The 16,772-nt window shown below is 45.5% G+C and overlaps 1 protein-coding gene across 1 annotated transcript in view; it reads right to left on the reverse strand.

Moving 5' to 3' along the window:
• LRGUK (leucine rich repeats and guanylate kinase domain containing) overlaps nucleotides 1-16,772 on the reverse strand; it is a 76,751-nt gene that overhangs the window by 30,905 nt on the left and 29,074 nt on the right. The window contains exons 7-10 of the mRNA XM_037049171.1: nucleotides 13,723-13,866; nucleotides 8,998-9,078; nucleotides 6,736-6,822; nucleotides 5,312-5,418 (exon numbers count right to left, since the gene is read on the reverse strand). Coding sequence (XP_036905066.1) covers nucleotides 5,312-5,418; nucleotides 6,736-6,822; nucleotides 8,998-9,078; nucleotides 13,723-13,866 — 419 coding nt within the window. The remainder of the gene's footprint in view (nucleotides 1-5,311; nucleotides 5,419-6,735; nucleotides 6,823-8,997; nucleotides 9,079-13,722; nucleotides 13,867-16,772) is intronic.

Below are 16,772 nucleotides of genomic sequence, written 5' to 3' on the forward strand. Positions count from 1 at the left end.
CAGAAGCGAGCTGATGATCACCATTCTATGCCAAAACTGACACTCAGCGCATGGGTACCACACAAACTCCCAATCTGTGTAAGTTAAACTGAACAATGCTTTTAAAACAAAATATATGGGAAGGTATATTAATCTTGGTTGCTGAAGTATCCTTCCAGGGATTTCAAAATGAAAGAAGCAAGACTGCCCTCTGAGAGTGAAACTTTCACATCCATACCTATTAAATTAGAACACCGACGTGCAAAGAAATGGGAATAACTAAAATTTCCCTGAGCAATAACCATGCTCCAGGCACTACGCTAGGAGTTTACAAGTATTACCTCATTTAGTTATCACTGGGAGCTAGTGAAGGTATTTCCATCGTTATCTCTGTTTAACACATGAAAACTGAAATACCAAGAGGTCGACTGACTTGCTCGGACTAACAGCTAATAAATAAGTGCTGATGTGTAAACCAAGGCGTAGCTTCTGGGCCTGAAAGTCTGAATGAAAGAGTGAGTTTATTACTAAAATCTCCCGCAACATGCAGAGCTCCAGTGTTGGATTCCACTCGTGACGCTATCACAGGACAAGCACAATGTTTTAAATAAACACAGGGCTGAGGTGTGAACTCTAGCAGGAATGAGGTGGTGGCAGAATAATTCTTCACTCTCTCCGAACACCCACATACCAACAGAGAAACTCAAGAGCAAAAGTCCACGGGACACGTGTGTAACAACCCAGGTGACGCGGTATCTCCACGAACCACAGATCCATGTGGGAGGGGAGGGAGGAAGCAATGAGACAGCACCTGCCGGACCTGAGGACAGGGGGACCCCAGACGGCCAGTGGGCACCCTCTGGGAAGCAGGCAGGATGGAATGATGCGTGTACAGAAACCCACGCACAGGGGTTCAGAGCAGCCGTGTTCGCAGTAGCTGGAAACTGGAATCGGCCTAGATGAACTGCCAAACTCACTGCGGTGCATCCACCTGAGGGATGGTACTTGGCAAGCAAAGGGGATGAACCAGAGACACATCCACAACTAGGATGGCTCTCCAAGGAAGGAGGCTAAGGGGGAAAAAAGGCCACTCCCAAAGGTTATGTGCTATGTCATTCCACTTACAGGACGCCCGTGAAATGATATTATGCCGATGGGGCAAAGACTATTGGTTGNCCCATGCACAGGGGTTCAGAGCAGCCGTGTTCGCAGTAGGGGGAAACTGGAATCGGCCTAGATGAACCGCCAAACTCACTGCGGTGCATCCACCTGAGGGATGGTACTTGGCAAGCAAAGGGGATGAACCAGAGACACATCCACAACTAGGATGGCTCTCCAAGGAAGGAGGCTAAGGGGGAAAAAAGGCCACTCCCAAAGGTTATGTGCTATGTCATTCCACTTACAGGACGCCCGTGAAATGATATTATGCCGATGGGGCAAAGACTATTGGTTGCCAGGGGTTAGGGAAGACGAGAGATGGGGAGGTGGCTGTGGCTATGAAAGGGAAACACAGGGATCTTTGTGATAAAACTCTTCAGCACTCGATTGTAGTGCGGCTCATACGAATCTACACAAGTGATAACACTGCACGGGACTCAATGCACCCAAGCATTCGGGTGCTGAATTCTGGGAGGGGAGGTGGGCTGCACCAATGTCGGTTCTCTGGGTTTGATGTTCTACTACAGCTACGCAAGACTGGGGAAAACTGGGAGAGACACGCAGAATTTCTCTGTGTTCTTCCAACTGCACGTGAATCTATAATTATCTCCAAATAATTCTTTAATGATTAAAGAGAAGAAAAATTTGAGGGAAACTGACAAATATTGAAAATAGGCACACGAGATTTTTCTGAAGAAAACCAAAGCAAAGGAACAGAATAAATATGAAAGTCTGTAATTGAAGAAAACTTGCCTGAAATAAAAAACAGCTGTATATTGTGAAAGCACATGCAGAGATACACCTGCCGATATCAGCCCAGAATGACAAATACTGAGACACAGTCTAGTGAAATTACTGGACTTAAAAGAAAAAAAAAGTTCAGCTGGAAAAAAGCATACACGTGACTTATAAGAGAAAGAAAATCAAATTATCATCAGATTCTTGACAGCAATGTTTTGCACTAAACAAATGAAGTCACATCTTTCGTATATTCAAGGAAAAAAGTATGAGCCATGGACTTCTTCATATACTACAGCAAAAATGACTTTCAATGTAAAAGGCAGAGAATATTATCAGCAAGGGATACTGATCCCACAGACCTTCCTAAGGAATCTACTAGGGAACAAGCTCCCTACGACCAGAATGACTCAAGAGACATCACTATAGGGGTTGGAGGTGAGCGATAAATACGCAGTTACCCACAGAACCAAGACTAAATGACAGCAAAGGACAGCGTGCGGCGTGTGGTGGGTATGTGTTCTGACAATATAAGTACAGTAAACTATTTTTAAAACGGGGTGATTGACACGTACATAGCAGACACACAATAGGCAGATTCATAAAGACAGAGAGCAGATGAGAAGCTCCCGGAGACCGGGAGCAGCAGGGAGTGGGGGCGGTTGCTGCAGAGTCTCTGTTTGGGGCCACGGTTTTGGAAATAGATGGTGAAGATGGCCGCACAACATTGTGAATATAATCAATGTCACCCAACTGTACACTTTAAGATAATTCAAATAGGAAAGTGGATGATATTTATTATTTGCCATAAGGAAAGTGGTGTGGGGGGCAGGGTTTAATGGGAGGAGCACAGGCCAAATATGTTCCCAGAGCTCTCAGTGACCGTGCTGATGTTGGTATTGGTGCTGGTATTCTGAGGCCATTGCAGTATGACGTGGGCTTTTAAACCCAGAGTAATTATGGGATAGTCTACTTCCTTCCTCTGTGCCCTCGGTGTGGGAGAGGAGGAGACATACCTGTAGAGGAGAGGGCGTTAAGCGAAGGCTCAACTGTAGTCTCGAAATGGAGTTGCAAGCAGCAGTATGAACGGAGGAGGTATTTTATCATCTGTGTGTAGACTGAATCAGATAGATGCCTCTAGACGTAGATTAGATAAGCAGACTGCGTGGATGTAGATACTAATAGACAGGTACAGACAGGGTCCACAGATGAATATGTGTATGGAAGGAAGGAGGGGGAAGGAAGGAAATAAGTAACTGTATTCCTAGTTCTGTCCACGACAAGGCCTGCAAAGGACGACTGACCCGAGGGTAATGACTGCCTCTAGCGCTCGGATTATGATTGGAAAACACCATTTCTCAGTAAAACAATCCAGGGCACCCTGGAGAAGGGGGTAATTCCAAAGTTCGAACAGACCTTGCAGAAGATGAGCCTTTACAACCTTGTCATTCCAGAGAGCAAAAGGCCATCCATGACCACCAGGCCAGGGTCAAGGTTCTGCTTGGTCATTTTAAAAAATTGATTTTGAGAGAGAGAGAGAGAAAGAGGGGGGGGGAGAGAGAGAGAGAGGGAGGGAGGAAAGGAGGAAGAGAGAGAGAGAAACATCAATTTGTTGTTCNGGGAGAGAGAGAGAAAGAGGGAGGGAGGAAAGGAGGAAGAGAGAGAGAGAAACATCAATTTGTTGTTCCACTGATTTATGCATTCATTGGTTGACTTTTGTATGTGCCCCAACCGGGGATTGAACCTGCAACCTTGGCGTGTCAGGATGCCACTCTAACCAACCGAGCTACCCAACCAGGGCCTGGGTCATTTTAATATTGTATCCTTATCCCAATCACACCAGGAGAGGGAACAGTGATTTCCCCAAAATGCAACATCAATGTACCAAGGTCAAGGTCAGGGTTCCTCTTTGGGGGCAGCCAGAGAGCGGCGGGTTGGCCAGAGTGGAACAGGCAATGACAGGGCTGCTCCTGCGCCCACAACTTTTTCACATTGAGCAAAGCTCTCTCGGGAGCATCTGGGCTGCCTGGCCATTTGTTCTTATCTGGCGGCGCAACAGCCAGAAATGATCATGAAATATGTGTTCATTAGACACTGCTGTAAATTTCTTTGATACATATTTTTATATGAATGTACCCTAAAGCGTGAAACAACTAGCAATCTTCATAAACTGGAAAAGAAATACAATGAGGACATAAATGCTCTTTTTAAAAAAAATAATAAAATGGTGCTTTTCCAGATATATGCAAATAAATGATAAATCATTTCACCTAGAGGGCTACCATAAATATATAAAACTGTCATTGTCTGTATTATTAAATTACATGTAAAAAATCATGTCCTGGATGCAAAATGAAACATTTTGCTCCCTGTGGGAAACCAACCATGTGACGTACAGGAGCAAATATCACATGAAAAAGAGAAGCCATTTATAACCAAGAGATCTTACAAGTATTTTTAAAATGCCTTTGGGTATTGATAGAATTTCTGCATTGCACTTATAGCATAAATGGCCATCTGCTCCGACAGATTGTTTAAAAAGAAAAGGAGAACCTGTGGTAAATCCATCTCCGAACTCAGAGGTGAGAGACTATTCATGTGTTCAGCCAAGCTGAGCGCGCGCTCCGAGTGCCGTCACTAAAAAAGGCTTTCATTTCCCCCTTGGGCCCAGCTGGGCTTCCTTCTACGGGCTCTGATAATCCGCATTCTTGGGACAGACTTCGGCAGGGCTACCTAGCCTTCACTCACGGCTAAGGAAGGATTTACGATGGACAGAAATAATCACAGTTGTCTGTGGTCCTATCCTACAGCCGGGGAGGGGAGGGGAGGGGAGGGGAGGGGAGGGGGGGAGGGGGAGATACTAACAAACTGCCCTGGCTGATGCAGCTCAGTGGGTTGGGCATCATCCCTCGCACCGAAGGGTCACCCGTTTCATTCTGGGTCAGGGCACATGCCTGGGCTGCACGGGGGGTGTGAGAGGCAAACCGATCGATGTATCTCTCACACATTGATGTTTCTCTCCCTCTCTTTCTCCTGCCATTCCCCTCTCTATAAAAATAAATAAATGAAAAAACCCACCAACTCTTTTAAATCATTATTATTATTTCCTTGTCCTATGTCACAGGCTAGCCACCAATCAGAGGCCAGAGGAAAGAGGAAAGGTACACCCACTCATCACTGCACTTGGGAAAACACCGAGAGCCCAAGTCCAAGCATGCAATAATACGCCATAACTGAGGCCACAGCACCACGTAACTGAGGCTCCAACACGCCGTAACCGAGGCCACAACACAGACTATCCAAAAAAGACCCAGCCCCTTCCCTCAGACAAGGTGAGAAAGGAACAGGTCACAAGCTAGAAGGCTACGGAAGATGATGAGGTTGCCCCAAGCTCGCCGCCCTGAGCTCCGCCCCGGGGACCCCGATGGATGAGTACCTGTCAAAGATCCTCTGCGGCTGCATCATGCTGTGGACGACGTGGATCAGGTGATCTTGGGTGGCCACCACTTCCGGGGGAGGGTTGTACTTATTCATGGCTGTAACCTTTTCCAGAATTTGAAATGCAAGAGGGAAACACATTTCATTTCTGAAAAGCACACGAGGCTTACATTTTCTTTGATGAAACAGTCTAGACATGCAACCAGGTAGGCAAAATTAATTTGACGCGTGCTCCTGAATCTTTGTGCTCAGCCTTCATGTCTACTATACCTTTCCTACAACCCAGACAATGCTCATGACTGTAAAATACTGAGCTGGACTCCCTTGGCCCTCTACTTTTTCACAGTCCCTCGTTTAGGAGGGGAAAAGCAAAAACAAAAACAAAACCTCTAAAATCCAAGATTTCTTTTGAAACAGTGAACACCCCAACTTTTAGTATGAAAACAAGAAATAAAATACAGCGTTCCAGATTCCAGGCAGTCGCTGCTGCGGAATTTCTTTCTCACGCCATCTCACCAAGTACTATTATCTCAAACTGTACCAAAACCTCCCCGCTCTCAGCCTAACTCTCTCTGTTCAAAGCTAAGGCCCTCTCCTCCTGAGGCACAGCTCTCCATGCTCTTGTTGAGGTCATCCCTCGGGACACGTGACCCTGTCTGCCACACCTCGCCTAATTCACAGCTTTGAAGTTCATTCCCTCCACCAAACGTTACAGGCAAAGAGAAATCTAATAAGTGCCTTTGAGTGTAGGAATAATAACAGACTCCCATCTCTAACTATTTTAAACCGAGATTTCAGAAAGGCTTTTGTGAAACGGAATATCTGCCTCTCTACCTATTTATACCTGTTTTCATTCCCACCCCGAATTTGCATCCAGTGTGAGAAACCCCTCCTCAGTGGAGATGCCAGCTGCCTCCAGGCGCTAAGGCAAGACAAAGAAGGCAGCTGGCGCAGGTGTGGTGGTGGGGAGGCAGGTGCCCGCCTCCCGCCACTCTGGAACTGTGAATCCTGGGGAATCACTACCTTAAAGAGCAGAATTGAAGGTTTAAAGTAGCAGAGCAGGGATTCACGTGGGCACCTTCTGACTGCACGGTGGGTGGCACTGGAATACGTTTCATTATGAAGTGACTTTCTAGAGCGACGCGCAGGATGGCACACCCTCCGAGTGCAACGGGGATCTGCGTTATCGGACTGCCGGAGTGCCGCCAGCCTGCGGGAGCCGCACGCCGCTGCCGGCCTGGGGAGGAGGTTCGGCTTTGCGGGGGCTCCCACCGACCCATCCCGGGACAAGGACACATTCCCTAGACCGATGATTCATTTGCAACACGTGAATCACGTATGGCTCATGGCGGTCCTGCCGCAGGCGGCGTGAGTGCTTCAGCTTCTTCACTGAGAAACACAGGCAGTCATACGATTACACACCTTTTCTTCCACTTTAATCTTCCTCTCATCCAGTTCTGTTAGTCGTGGTAGCATAAAAATGACGAAGAACCAGTATTCGGATTTTTCCTATTTAAAATATCAAGAGGACTATTCAATTGCCTTCATTTGCTCAAATGAACAAGCACCAACATTCTACTTCCACGGGCATCGGTCTCTCACCCACGACCCCTGTCAATCACACACACGCACACACACACACTCATCTGACTCTGCGTTTTCACACTGACCAGCCCCCTTACAGTAACAAGTCAAATGCACACGGTGCCTTTGGCAACTTCTAGAGCTTTTCAAGTGTGTGATCTTGTTCATCTCCCTGAGAGGTAAGCAGGGCAGGTATGATCTACCTGCATTTCTAAAGAGAAAACCAACTAAGTAATCCCCCAGAGAGGCGAAGCACTAAATGTAAGGTTTCACGGCCAGTGACTCAAACCCTGACTTCTACCTCAGTGGTTGTCAACGTTTTCCATCTCACGGCACGCGTAAACTGATCACCGAAAGTCTGCGGCACACCAAAAGATATGTTCTTTGCCAATCTAATTTTAAAAAATTGGTATTATTTCGATTGACTTATAAAAATAATAATAGTAATTACTTACCCTTTTTGCTCCAAACTCACATTTTAAAAAGTTGGGTGCATATCTTATATGTGTATATGGGGATTTATGGTACCAAGAATCAATCAATGTAAAGATGTAAACTTATGAGGATGTGTGACCATAACCAATCAGGTGCAACTCTGTTGTATGACCTATATATTCGTGGCTCAAGACATGGCATTCACTCACTGTCTGTTGTTGCGTTGGTGGTTGTCATTTTTTTAATTTGACAGTCTAAGGGAGAAGAGGTCAGTGCCCCTGACTAGACAGTCAGGCGCTGCATGTTTCAAAAATTCTTGCGGGACACCAGTTGAAAACCTGGATTAAAAAAATCTCTGAAAATTGCTGTCCTAACTCCAAAGAGTTTCATTACTGCAAGTAATGAGACATTATTTATCATTAGTTTATCATTTATTTATGACTTCACTTCATTTTGCATTAATATCATTTACTATGATTTTGTTTCATAATAATAAAAAGATATTCATGTAGGGAGTGAATTCCTCCACACTCCCTACCATCTGCGTTTTATTTATTTTTATTTTTTTTGGAAATTTATTTTTTTTAAAGATTTTATTTATTTATCTTTAGAGGGGAAGGGAAGGAGAGAGGGAGAGAAATATCAATGTATGGTTGCCTCTTGTGAGTCCCCCACTGGGAACTGGCCTGCAACCCAGGCATGTGCCCTGACTGGGAATCAAACCGTGATCATGTGGTTCGCAGGCCCGTGCTCAATCCACTGAGCTACACCAGCCAGGGACCATCTGCCTTTTAAAGACACAGTGAAAGCTTTTGTATCCTGAAGCTACGGCTCTTTGAAGGGAAAGATAACAGTGACCCATGCGTTTCGCTGATGAGAATGTGTGTTAAACGAACACGCACTCCTCACGGACCCTGGCTTTCTCTCCCAGAGCTTCTCTTACACTGCCTGCTGCTATTCCTATCCCATAGACGGCCTTTATTTTTAAATCTTATTTTTCACTTTTAACTGCATTTGATTTTTTTTTTTTGCCTGTCCAGACACATTTAATGAAGATACACACCAAAACAAAGGTACTCAGAGACACATACAAATTCAAGAGTCTACACAGAGGGAAGTGAAGGGCATGGGCAGAAAAGCGGAATGAAGGACCAAGGAACAAAGAGGGAGGGGCGGTGGCCAGGAGAAAGGATCTGTCCGTGGACGAGAGGACAGGGCCTCAAACACGCCCACGGGTCTCTGAATCCCAGGCCTGAAGAATCCATGGGAAATACATTTTTTTCTATGATCCTTTCATAACCATGCCAATTTCACAGCTATACACAGGCAATTTCATTAGGTGTCTGATCTCAGATTTTCCTCCCTGCTCCGAGACAGGAACCCTACTCTATCCACCCTCTTGAGCTCCCTCCTGCCACCTTTATCCCCTGCTGGACGACTCACAAAGGGCCACGCAGAACAGACAATCGCAGGCCGCACTTTCGCCAACAGTGGTGTGCAGGGCGCTACCTGGCCTTGCCCTTCCAAATGCCTCCCGAGAGATGGAGAGCGAAGGTAGACACTCTGCACTCACCGGCCTGACGTCCTTTATCGAAAGTACTTCCTGAGGAAGAGTTCCAAGAAATCCCTCCTTCCCTCCCCCCAACCATATACACGGTCTCGTACCTGAATCGGATTTCTTAGAAGATTGAGGACTCGAAGGAGAGGTAGATGTTCAATGTGTTCTATTTCGCTCAGCTCGGCAACCTGTTTAATGGAAGGAACACTACATTAGCCATAGACTGAATGCACAAAGATAACAGGAAGCCTGATGTGAGAGGGGATACTTCGGATCCTTTAAATTCGACTGATTTTTAAAATTGCTCCACTGAATATCCAGCTTTTTCTCGAGAATTCCACAGAGTTTCATAGAACTAGGAAGTTAGTGCATGTGAACACAGCCCTATTTTCTTCTTTCCCCTCCAGCCAGAGGGCCATGAGGGGTTCTTCCTCTCAGCCATGTTTATTCAAAGGCAGAAACAAAACATCATAAATAACCAGAGGCAGAGCATGAAAAAAGCTGTCGAAGGCCACCTCTTCCTCCTCCCACCCCCCACCCTTCCCAAACCGCCAGTTCCTGACCTGCCCTTGCTCGCCTGGTGAGCGGTGACCCGTGAAGCCTTCTTACTGCATGTGAGTATGTGGTTCTATCTTTTTTTAAAAAAGAGGTAATTATTTTAAGGAAAGATAAAAGTGGAAATTGTATGACACATTTCCCAACATGGGTGTTCCACATGTGTTCACTCTCACATATTTGTCAATCTGGGCAGTTATGTTTCATTCTCTATTTTGTGTAGGTTAGGTTTTAGAAGTCAGGGGAAAAGGGGCCTTAATTTGACCAAGGATAGAGCTTGGGTTGCGGCGTGCCTCGATTTTCCACTCAACAAGAGACACACTTTTACGTAAGTTTCCAACAATTAGCATAATTACCATTTTATTTCAAACATAGATAGAGAACTTCTGCAAAAAATGAATCATCACTTTTCGTTTCTATTTCTCCCCAGGTCATGTCTGCATGCATTGTCAAAGCGCTCCAACGGCACAGTCGCAGACAATTCCTGAGTTAACCAACCGCAAAACGCAGCCAAAATGCAACCTTTCCCAAAGCTAAATCGGGGCAAGACCAAATGCACCGTGTTCCAAGGCTGCCACTTTCACAGGTGCGATGACAAAGGCGAATGCCGAGCTACAGTCTGCAGCCTGCCTGCGTGGACCTGGTGACAGCAGCTTTGTGCCATTGCACACGACTTGCGCCGTGAGATGACCAGCCACCCCGCAGACCACCGGGCGCGTCCCCCGCCGGAGAAGAGGCCCAGTTTCCATGCTGTGTGACTCAGGAGGTCAGGCAAGTCGACGTGGCGGACACCAGCCCGGTCAAACAAGGGGCTGGTTTCCCTGCAGTAAATGACGCTTGTACTTGGACTGAACACACAGGTTAGGACATGTTCCCCGAGGTCACCTTGTCTCACCCACAAGTCCTGGCCCTGGGCACTCACTCACATCACTGGTGACAGTGGAAATCGGCACACTCTTAAGGGTGATCTGTGTTAGAAATGCATAGGCCATGAACCAGCTGTCGCACTGCAGGATGTTTACACTGAAGAGATTGTCACAGGCAGAAATTAGATACATGAATGCTCTGTCTCCTGTCCTCAGCCAAAGTTAAAAACAGTCTGAGTTCCCAAAAGCACCATCAATTGTGATTAACTGAGTCATGGGGCAGTCCCAGAACAGGACCACCATGCACCAGATTTAGAAGACAGTGACATCCATGGTGACTGATATGAAAGGACCTTCAAAAGTCACAGACTGCACAGACTACACACAACTGCGTTACCACTAAGATGTCAGCTGGGACCTCTGGTCTTCAAGAGTCAAAGGAGAGGAGCCCAGTTTCCCTCCCAGGCCTTCCAAAGGTAGGATGGGGCTGCTGAGGGCAGAGGGGAGCGTGTGTGCAGCCGCCCAGCCCCGGTTCCCACGGGGAAGGACAGCGCGCACCGGGCACTGGCCGTCCTGCAGGCACTCACCTGCCCTCTCCTGAGACCTCACCCCTGGTGGACCCACCCTCCCTGGCACCTTCTCTCCTCGAACGCCAAGACCCAAGGCTGTGTGCATCATGGACAATTACACATGGCGTGGGGACACTGCACCCCAAATGACCAAGAGTGAAATACTGCCAATGAGCTTATATTTGGAAAGGAACTTCAGCCATCTGCTGCTAAGGATGTCACATCAGCATAGCCGGCCCCCAGATTCTGGTCTGGCCCTCTTCTCGGACTTCCTCTGCCTGGTCGTTACTTCCCACCTCCAGAAGCCTGTCAACCTGGATTTCCCAGGCAGACTCGTTTAGATGACTCTCTTTTTGCCATTTCCTTCCAGACCATGCTCACCAAGCCTTACATTCAGAGGTAATGTGGCCTAGTAAAGGTTTTTTAAAAGATGAATCGGTAGAGATAGATAGACAGACAGACAATTGGGAAATAATGACACTAAGTCTCAGAAAAGTAAAGTGTCATTCTCTAAGTAACATTTTTGGGATAAATTTTCAGTGCTAGAAGTGACATCCAATCGAACAGGGACTATAGAGTAGACAGTGACGAAGGCCCCCAAATCACGAGTGGGTGAGAGGCATTTGCTAAGGAATGGAAAAGATGTTTAAATGATCCCATGAAGTACGACAGTGTCTCAACAGCTAAAACCAAGTAAATAACACTGATAAAAGTGCTACCAGTGAAACTATATTCCTAGCATCGAATTAATCATATGAGAAGCCACGGCTACGTTATGCTTCTTTCAAATGATAAATTTTCCATCCCCAAAGCACAGCACTCTCAGCAGTCCTGGGGAAATCCCTGGGGAAATGTTGGGCGGGCTCTGAGAATATTTCTCAGTGCTGCCGGCTGCTCCCCACCCTGCCCACCGGGGAGCCAGGGAATTGTGTTATTGTTACAGATGCAAGTGATCCACCAAAGGCTCCCCACCTTGGGGAAACGGGGCCACTTTTTTTAAAGCAGCGTCTCTTTAATATCTGAAAACTATACACTCCTTTCTTCACTCGCTCTTTTCCTTAAACTGTTTCAAATGTAATTTGAAAAGTCTCTTGAAATGGAAGAGAACAACATATTATTTGTGAGGTCTTTCTAGACCAGCACTGTCCAGTATGGTAGTTACTAGCCACAAGCGGCGACGTGGCCCCTGGAACGCGGCCGGGATGACTCGAAACGGGCTGTAGTGTGAAACACACACCAGACGTCGGAGTCTCAGTGTGAAGCGGCAGAGTATGAACTAGCCTATCAACAACTTTGCATGTAGATTACATGCTGAACCGGTAATATTTTAAGAGGAATTTCACCTGTGCCTTTTTACCCCTTTACTGTGGCTACTAGAAAACTTAAAATTGCATTCACATTTAGGTTTTCTACTATATTTTTATCAGAAAATGCTCTCCAAAGGCATTTACCCTTTTCTGAAAGGAGGGGCCGTTAGCCCTTCACTTGCTGCATCACCCTGCAGGGTTGGAACACTGACCCCAGAGGCCAACCAGTCTGCACCCTGGCTCTGCTATTTGCTGGATAAATAACTTCGGACAAGCTACTTAACCTCTTGATGCCCCAGTTTCCTCTATAACACAGCAATAATAATGAGTTCTAGAATAAGGATTAAGTGAGATCTATGCAAAGTGCTTAGAACAGTGCCTTCTGCATAAGTATTCAATGGCACAATTATTCTATGACATGATTGTCAGTGTTAGTATTTCCATTACTAGGGTAAGGTCCCTTCCCCCTTTCCAATGCTCCCTGCATCCTTGACGTGAGAATTCTCACGTGAGAATCACGCCAAGGGCACTTCCAGGAAAAAGACACTGACACCACATGAAAGAGAGACTGTGCCAACTTCATGAGACACGCAGTGCAGTGGACAGACATCGTCCATCAGAACTAACTTCAGGAGGTGGTAGAACAATCTAGCCCACAAATCCAGCGAGAGTGAAGGGGAACGGGTCTGTCTGTGTAATTAAATACCTACTTCTCCTCAGACCTAAAGACGGCCCTGCCTGGATTCTTACAAACGTAACAGAGGCTGGAAGTTCCGCGCCATCGCGGCTGAACGGAGAGACACCTCCATCCCAAGTAGGGCCCACGACTCCCGCAGGCTCAGCCATGCTTTGCACTTTTCAAGAGGAAATAAATATTCTATTTCCTTCTGAAATCTTTTCTAAACACATGATAAGGTCCTCGCTATGAGTAAAATCCTATTTTACTGTGGCTCTTACTGCATAAGAGATCAGCTACAGGTACCAACTTCATGTTCCATGATTAGACGTATGACTACTTTATTAAAAATAAAGCATAATTAAGAGTGAGAGACAACTTATGTAATTTGTGCATGAAGCCAGATACAGAAATTTGAATAAGTCCGATCCCCAACCCACGCAGATTGGGAGTGCGCAAGGCTGTTACCCACGGGACTCGAGAACCCGCCTCCGACCCCTGTCAGTGGCAGGCTCAGGCGACACCGGCCTGAGGCCATCGTCACGTCCACAATTTCTCTGCTTCGCCATTTCAGGCATTTCTAATGCTATCTTTCTGCACAAAATTCCCCACGAACGTGTTTACTTCAGAAAATCACGTGCCCCCGGTCGCAGTGGAAACCTTTCAAACAATGTAATTAGGAATAATCAACTTTTCAAAAGTTAAGAAGTATTCTTTTTAAAAGGCCTTCTTCCACTACTGCTGCAGGTTTTCTGGAATGACATTTCTACGCTGGCATTTAATGAGACAGCCCTTGGGCAACTAGCCAGAGGTCCTAACGTGTCTTCCTCACGCAGACACACCTGCAGTGAGACATTACCTTGTTGTCCTCGAGGTTGATCACTTCCAGGAAGTCGTGGTTCTCTAAGCCTCGGAGGCTGCTGATCTGGTTGTGGGACAAGTCCACGATCTGGAGGAATTTCAGTTCGTCCAAACCCGTGATCTTCTCAATCTGGTTATGGCTCTAAAATCGATCAAAGACACTCAGTGTCTTAAAGGGCCCCACAGGAAAAGGAGTAATGACAAGTTTTCACTCTGAACACTGCCCCGAAACGCTCAAAGTCAGGAAGCCATTCTGGTCACTGCCTCCCATTTCCATCACTCATTTCCCTACACACATAGACACACGGCCCACCTTTTCAGCTGGAAGACTCAGAATGTAACATATTCACTAAAGTTGAGGAGTACACAAACTAGGTAATACTGCATAATCTAAAGCCTAAAGATAGCATAACTCCATGTTGACTTTCAGGAAACATCAATGTGGTTTTCCCATCGGCATCACAACAAACTACTGGAATATTGAAATTTCCACATACACTTTGTCCTCAGCAACATTCTGAATATGAAACCACTTCCTGTCATGAGGGCTGCGGTGGTGTGATGCGAGCCTTCGGGTATTCGTGTTCTTGTGAAGTTCCCTCCTCGTGAAGGTGGGCTGGACCCATGACTTGTCTTGACCAAAGGAATATGGCGGAGGTGTGCCAGACCCAAATCTAAGAATTAAGAAGGCCTGGCAGCTTCCCGTGGTGTCTTGGAGCTCTGAGCAGCGGTGTAAGAATGGTACCTGCTCGACTGGAGAGAATTTGTGGACAGGTCCCATGGAGACAGAGCGGTTGCAGGGAGAGGGGTCCCGCGACTAAATACAGAGGAAAAGCCCAGCCATCCCAGCATCCCTGCTGGGCCCAGACGCAGCCCATCTGCCAGCTGAATGAGGCAAGAGCAGCGGAACCACCCAGCTGATCCCAGCTCAGATTGCAGAACTGCTAGCTAACAAAATGGTTAGCTGATAAAATTTCTCCATGCCACCAAGCTAAGTTCTTCAATAAATCATGCATAAACATCTTTTCAGACAATGAGCATAAAACAAAGAAGGATTCGAGACTCCAATGTTGTCCTCTTTCCCAACCCCCAAGTGCCCATAAGGACAAACAATGGTGATGACGACAATTTGCATCGTCTTGTACATTTTCCAACATACTCATAACTCCTTGGGTTCCTTAACCTTGAGGTATAAGAATAGGCAGCAGTGCCCTGGTTAGTGTGGCTCAATGGATTGAGCACTGGCCTCTGAACCAAAGGGTTGCCCCTTGGATTCCCAGTCCAGGGCACATGACTGGGAATCAGTGTCCAGTAGGGGGCGCATGAGAGGCAACCACACAGTGATGTTTCTCTCCCTCTCTCTAAAAATAAATAAATAAATAAATAAATAAAACTTTGAAAAAAAGAACATGCGGCAGTAAAATTAAACTTAGTTTAAGGCGAGAACCATACTAATGAGAATTTTGAGGTTTCAACGAATGCAGTTATGCCCATCTTTAAACTTTTAAAACTTTAAATAAGCACTTATGAACTGAAAAAAATCAAATCACAGTATTCTCTTCTTGTATAAGATTTTTCCTAGTACATTTAATAGCAAGAACTCATTTTCATCCTATTTTCTTAAGATTTAACTTCAATAATGAAGATTTATGTTCATTGGCCTAATTTATGGCCCTTTAAAATAGATTAACAAAATGTCGATGACCTATAAGGCTGGCTGATAGTACACGGGGGCTCATTAAACCAGTTTCTTTATTTTTATGTGCATGTGAAAAATTCTGTAATAAGGAAAATGCTCATGACCTCATTTGCCTAAGTTAAGTCAAATGTCCTACTTACTGTTCAGAGTTCAAAAAAGTTCTAGAGAGTGTAATGGAAAAGAAAAAAAAATGACACTGCATTTCACATAATATTCATATTAATTTAACTTATTGAAATGAGACCTCAATCTCCTATTTAAAATATGCCCACATATCTAATTTATATACACTATACTTCTTTGCAAAGAACTTTGAAGTGTCAGGATGTGGAGGAGAGCCTGCATAAATCTTTACAGTGTCTCTGAAATCTTTCAAAGGGGTGGACGCGCAAGAGCAGAGTGAGGCATTGAAAAGTTTAATTAGGTGGCCTGTGGTCATGAAGAAGGCAGAACTGAGAAATATTCGGAATCACAGGATTTCTGAGTTGAAGGTCATCTAGTCCAACCTTTTATCCACTGCTGACAAATGGGCGCGTCGGCCTGCAAAGTGGACAACCAGTATGTGCGTGGACAGTCCCCTGCCTTGATTCGCGGGTAAAGGGGCCCTGACAGAGAAGCCGTTTCCTTAAATAAATGAATCGAGAAATACTCCTCTCCCAGTTTGGGAGAAAAACAGCACATGGTTCTTACGGAGGCAAAATGAATTTTGTAATTTAAACTGCACTGTCCTCACTTGCTAAGGGAAGCGCTTGCCAGGACTGCCCACCAGGGTCCACACTTCCCTTTACATTTACCACAAAAGTTGATGGTAGACAATGAACTATTGGTGTGTATAGTGAATTGTTCTTTTTTTCTCTGAATTGTAAAAGAAACTATTTTCAATAATAAAGCAATTGCTTTTCTGAATCCACAAATTAAACAAAAGCACTAAAAACTGTTGAAAAGCAGGGACCTACAGCCAAGATTGCTCTACCCAGCAAAGCTATCATATAGAATCAAAGGGCAGATAAAGAGCTTCCCAGACAAGAAAAAAAACTAAAGGAATTCACCATCACCAAACAATTATTATATGAAGTGTTAGAAGGACTTATTTAAGAAAAAGAAGATCAAAACTATGAACAATAAAATGGCAAAAAATATCTATCAATAATTGAATCTAAAAAACAAACTAAGCAAACAAGAAGAACAGAGACAGAATCAGAGATGCAGAGAGCGTTTTGATGGTTGCCAGATGGGAGGGGGTGGGGGATGGGTGAAGAGGTGAGGGGATTAAGAAGTACAAATAGGCAGTTACAGAGTAGCCATGAGGATGTAAAGTGCAGTATAGGAAATGGAGCAGCCAAAGAACT

The sequence above is a fragment of the Sturnira hondurensis genome, unplaced genomic scaffold, assembly GCF_014824575.4.
Source record: "Sturnira hondurensis isolate 20B ecotype Veracruz unplaced genomic scaffold, ASM1482457v3 Scaffold0006437, whole genome shotgun sequence".
Lineage (NCBI taxonomy): Eukaryota > Metazoa > Chordata > Mammalia > Chiroptera > Phyllostomidae > Sturnira > Sturnira hondurensis.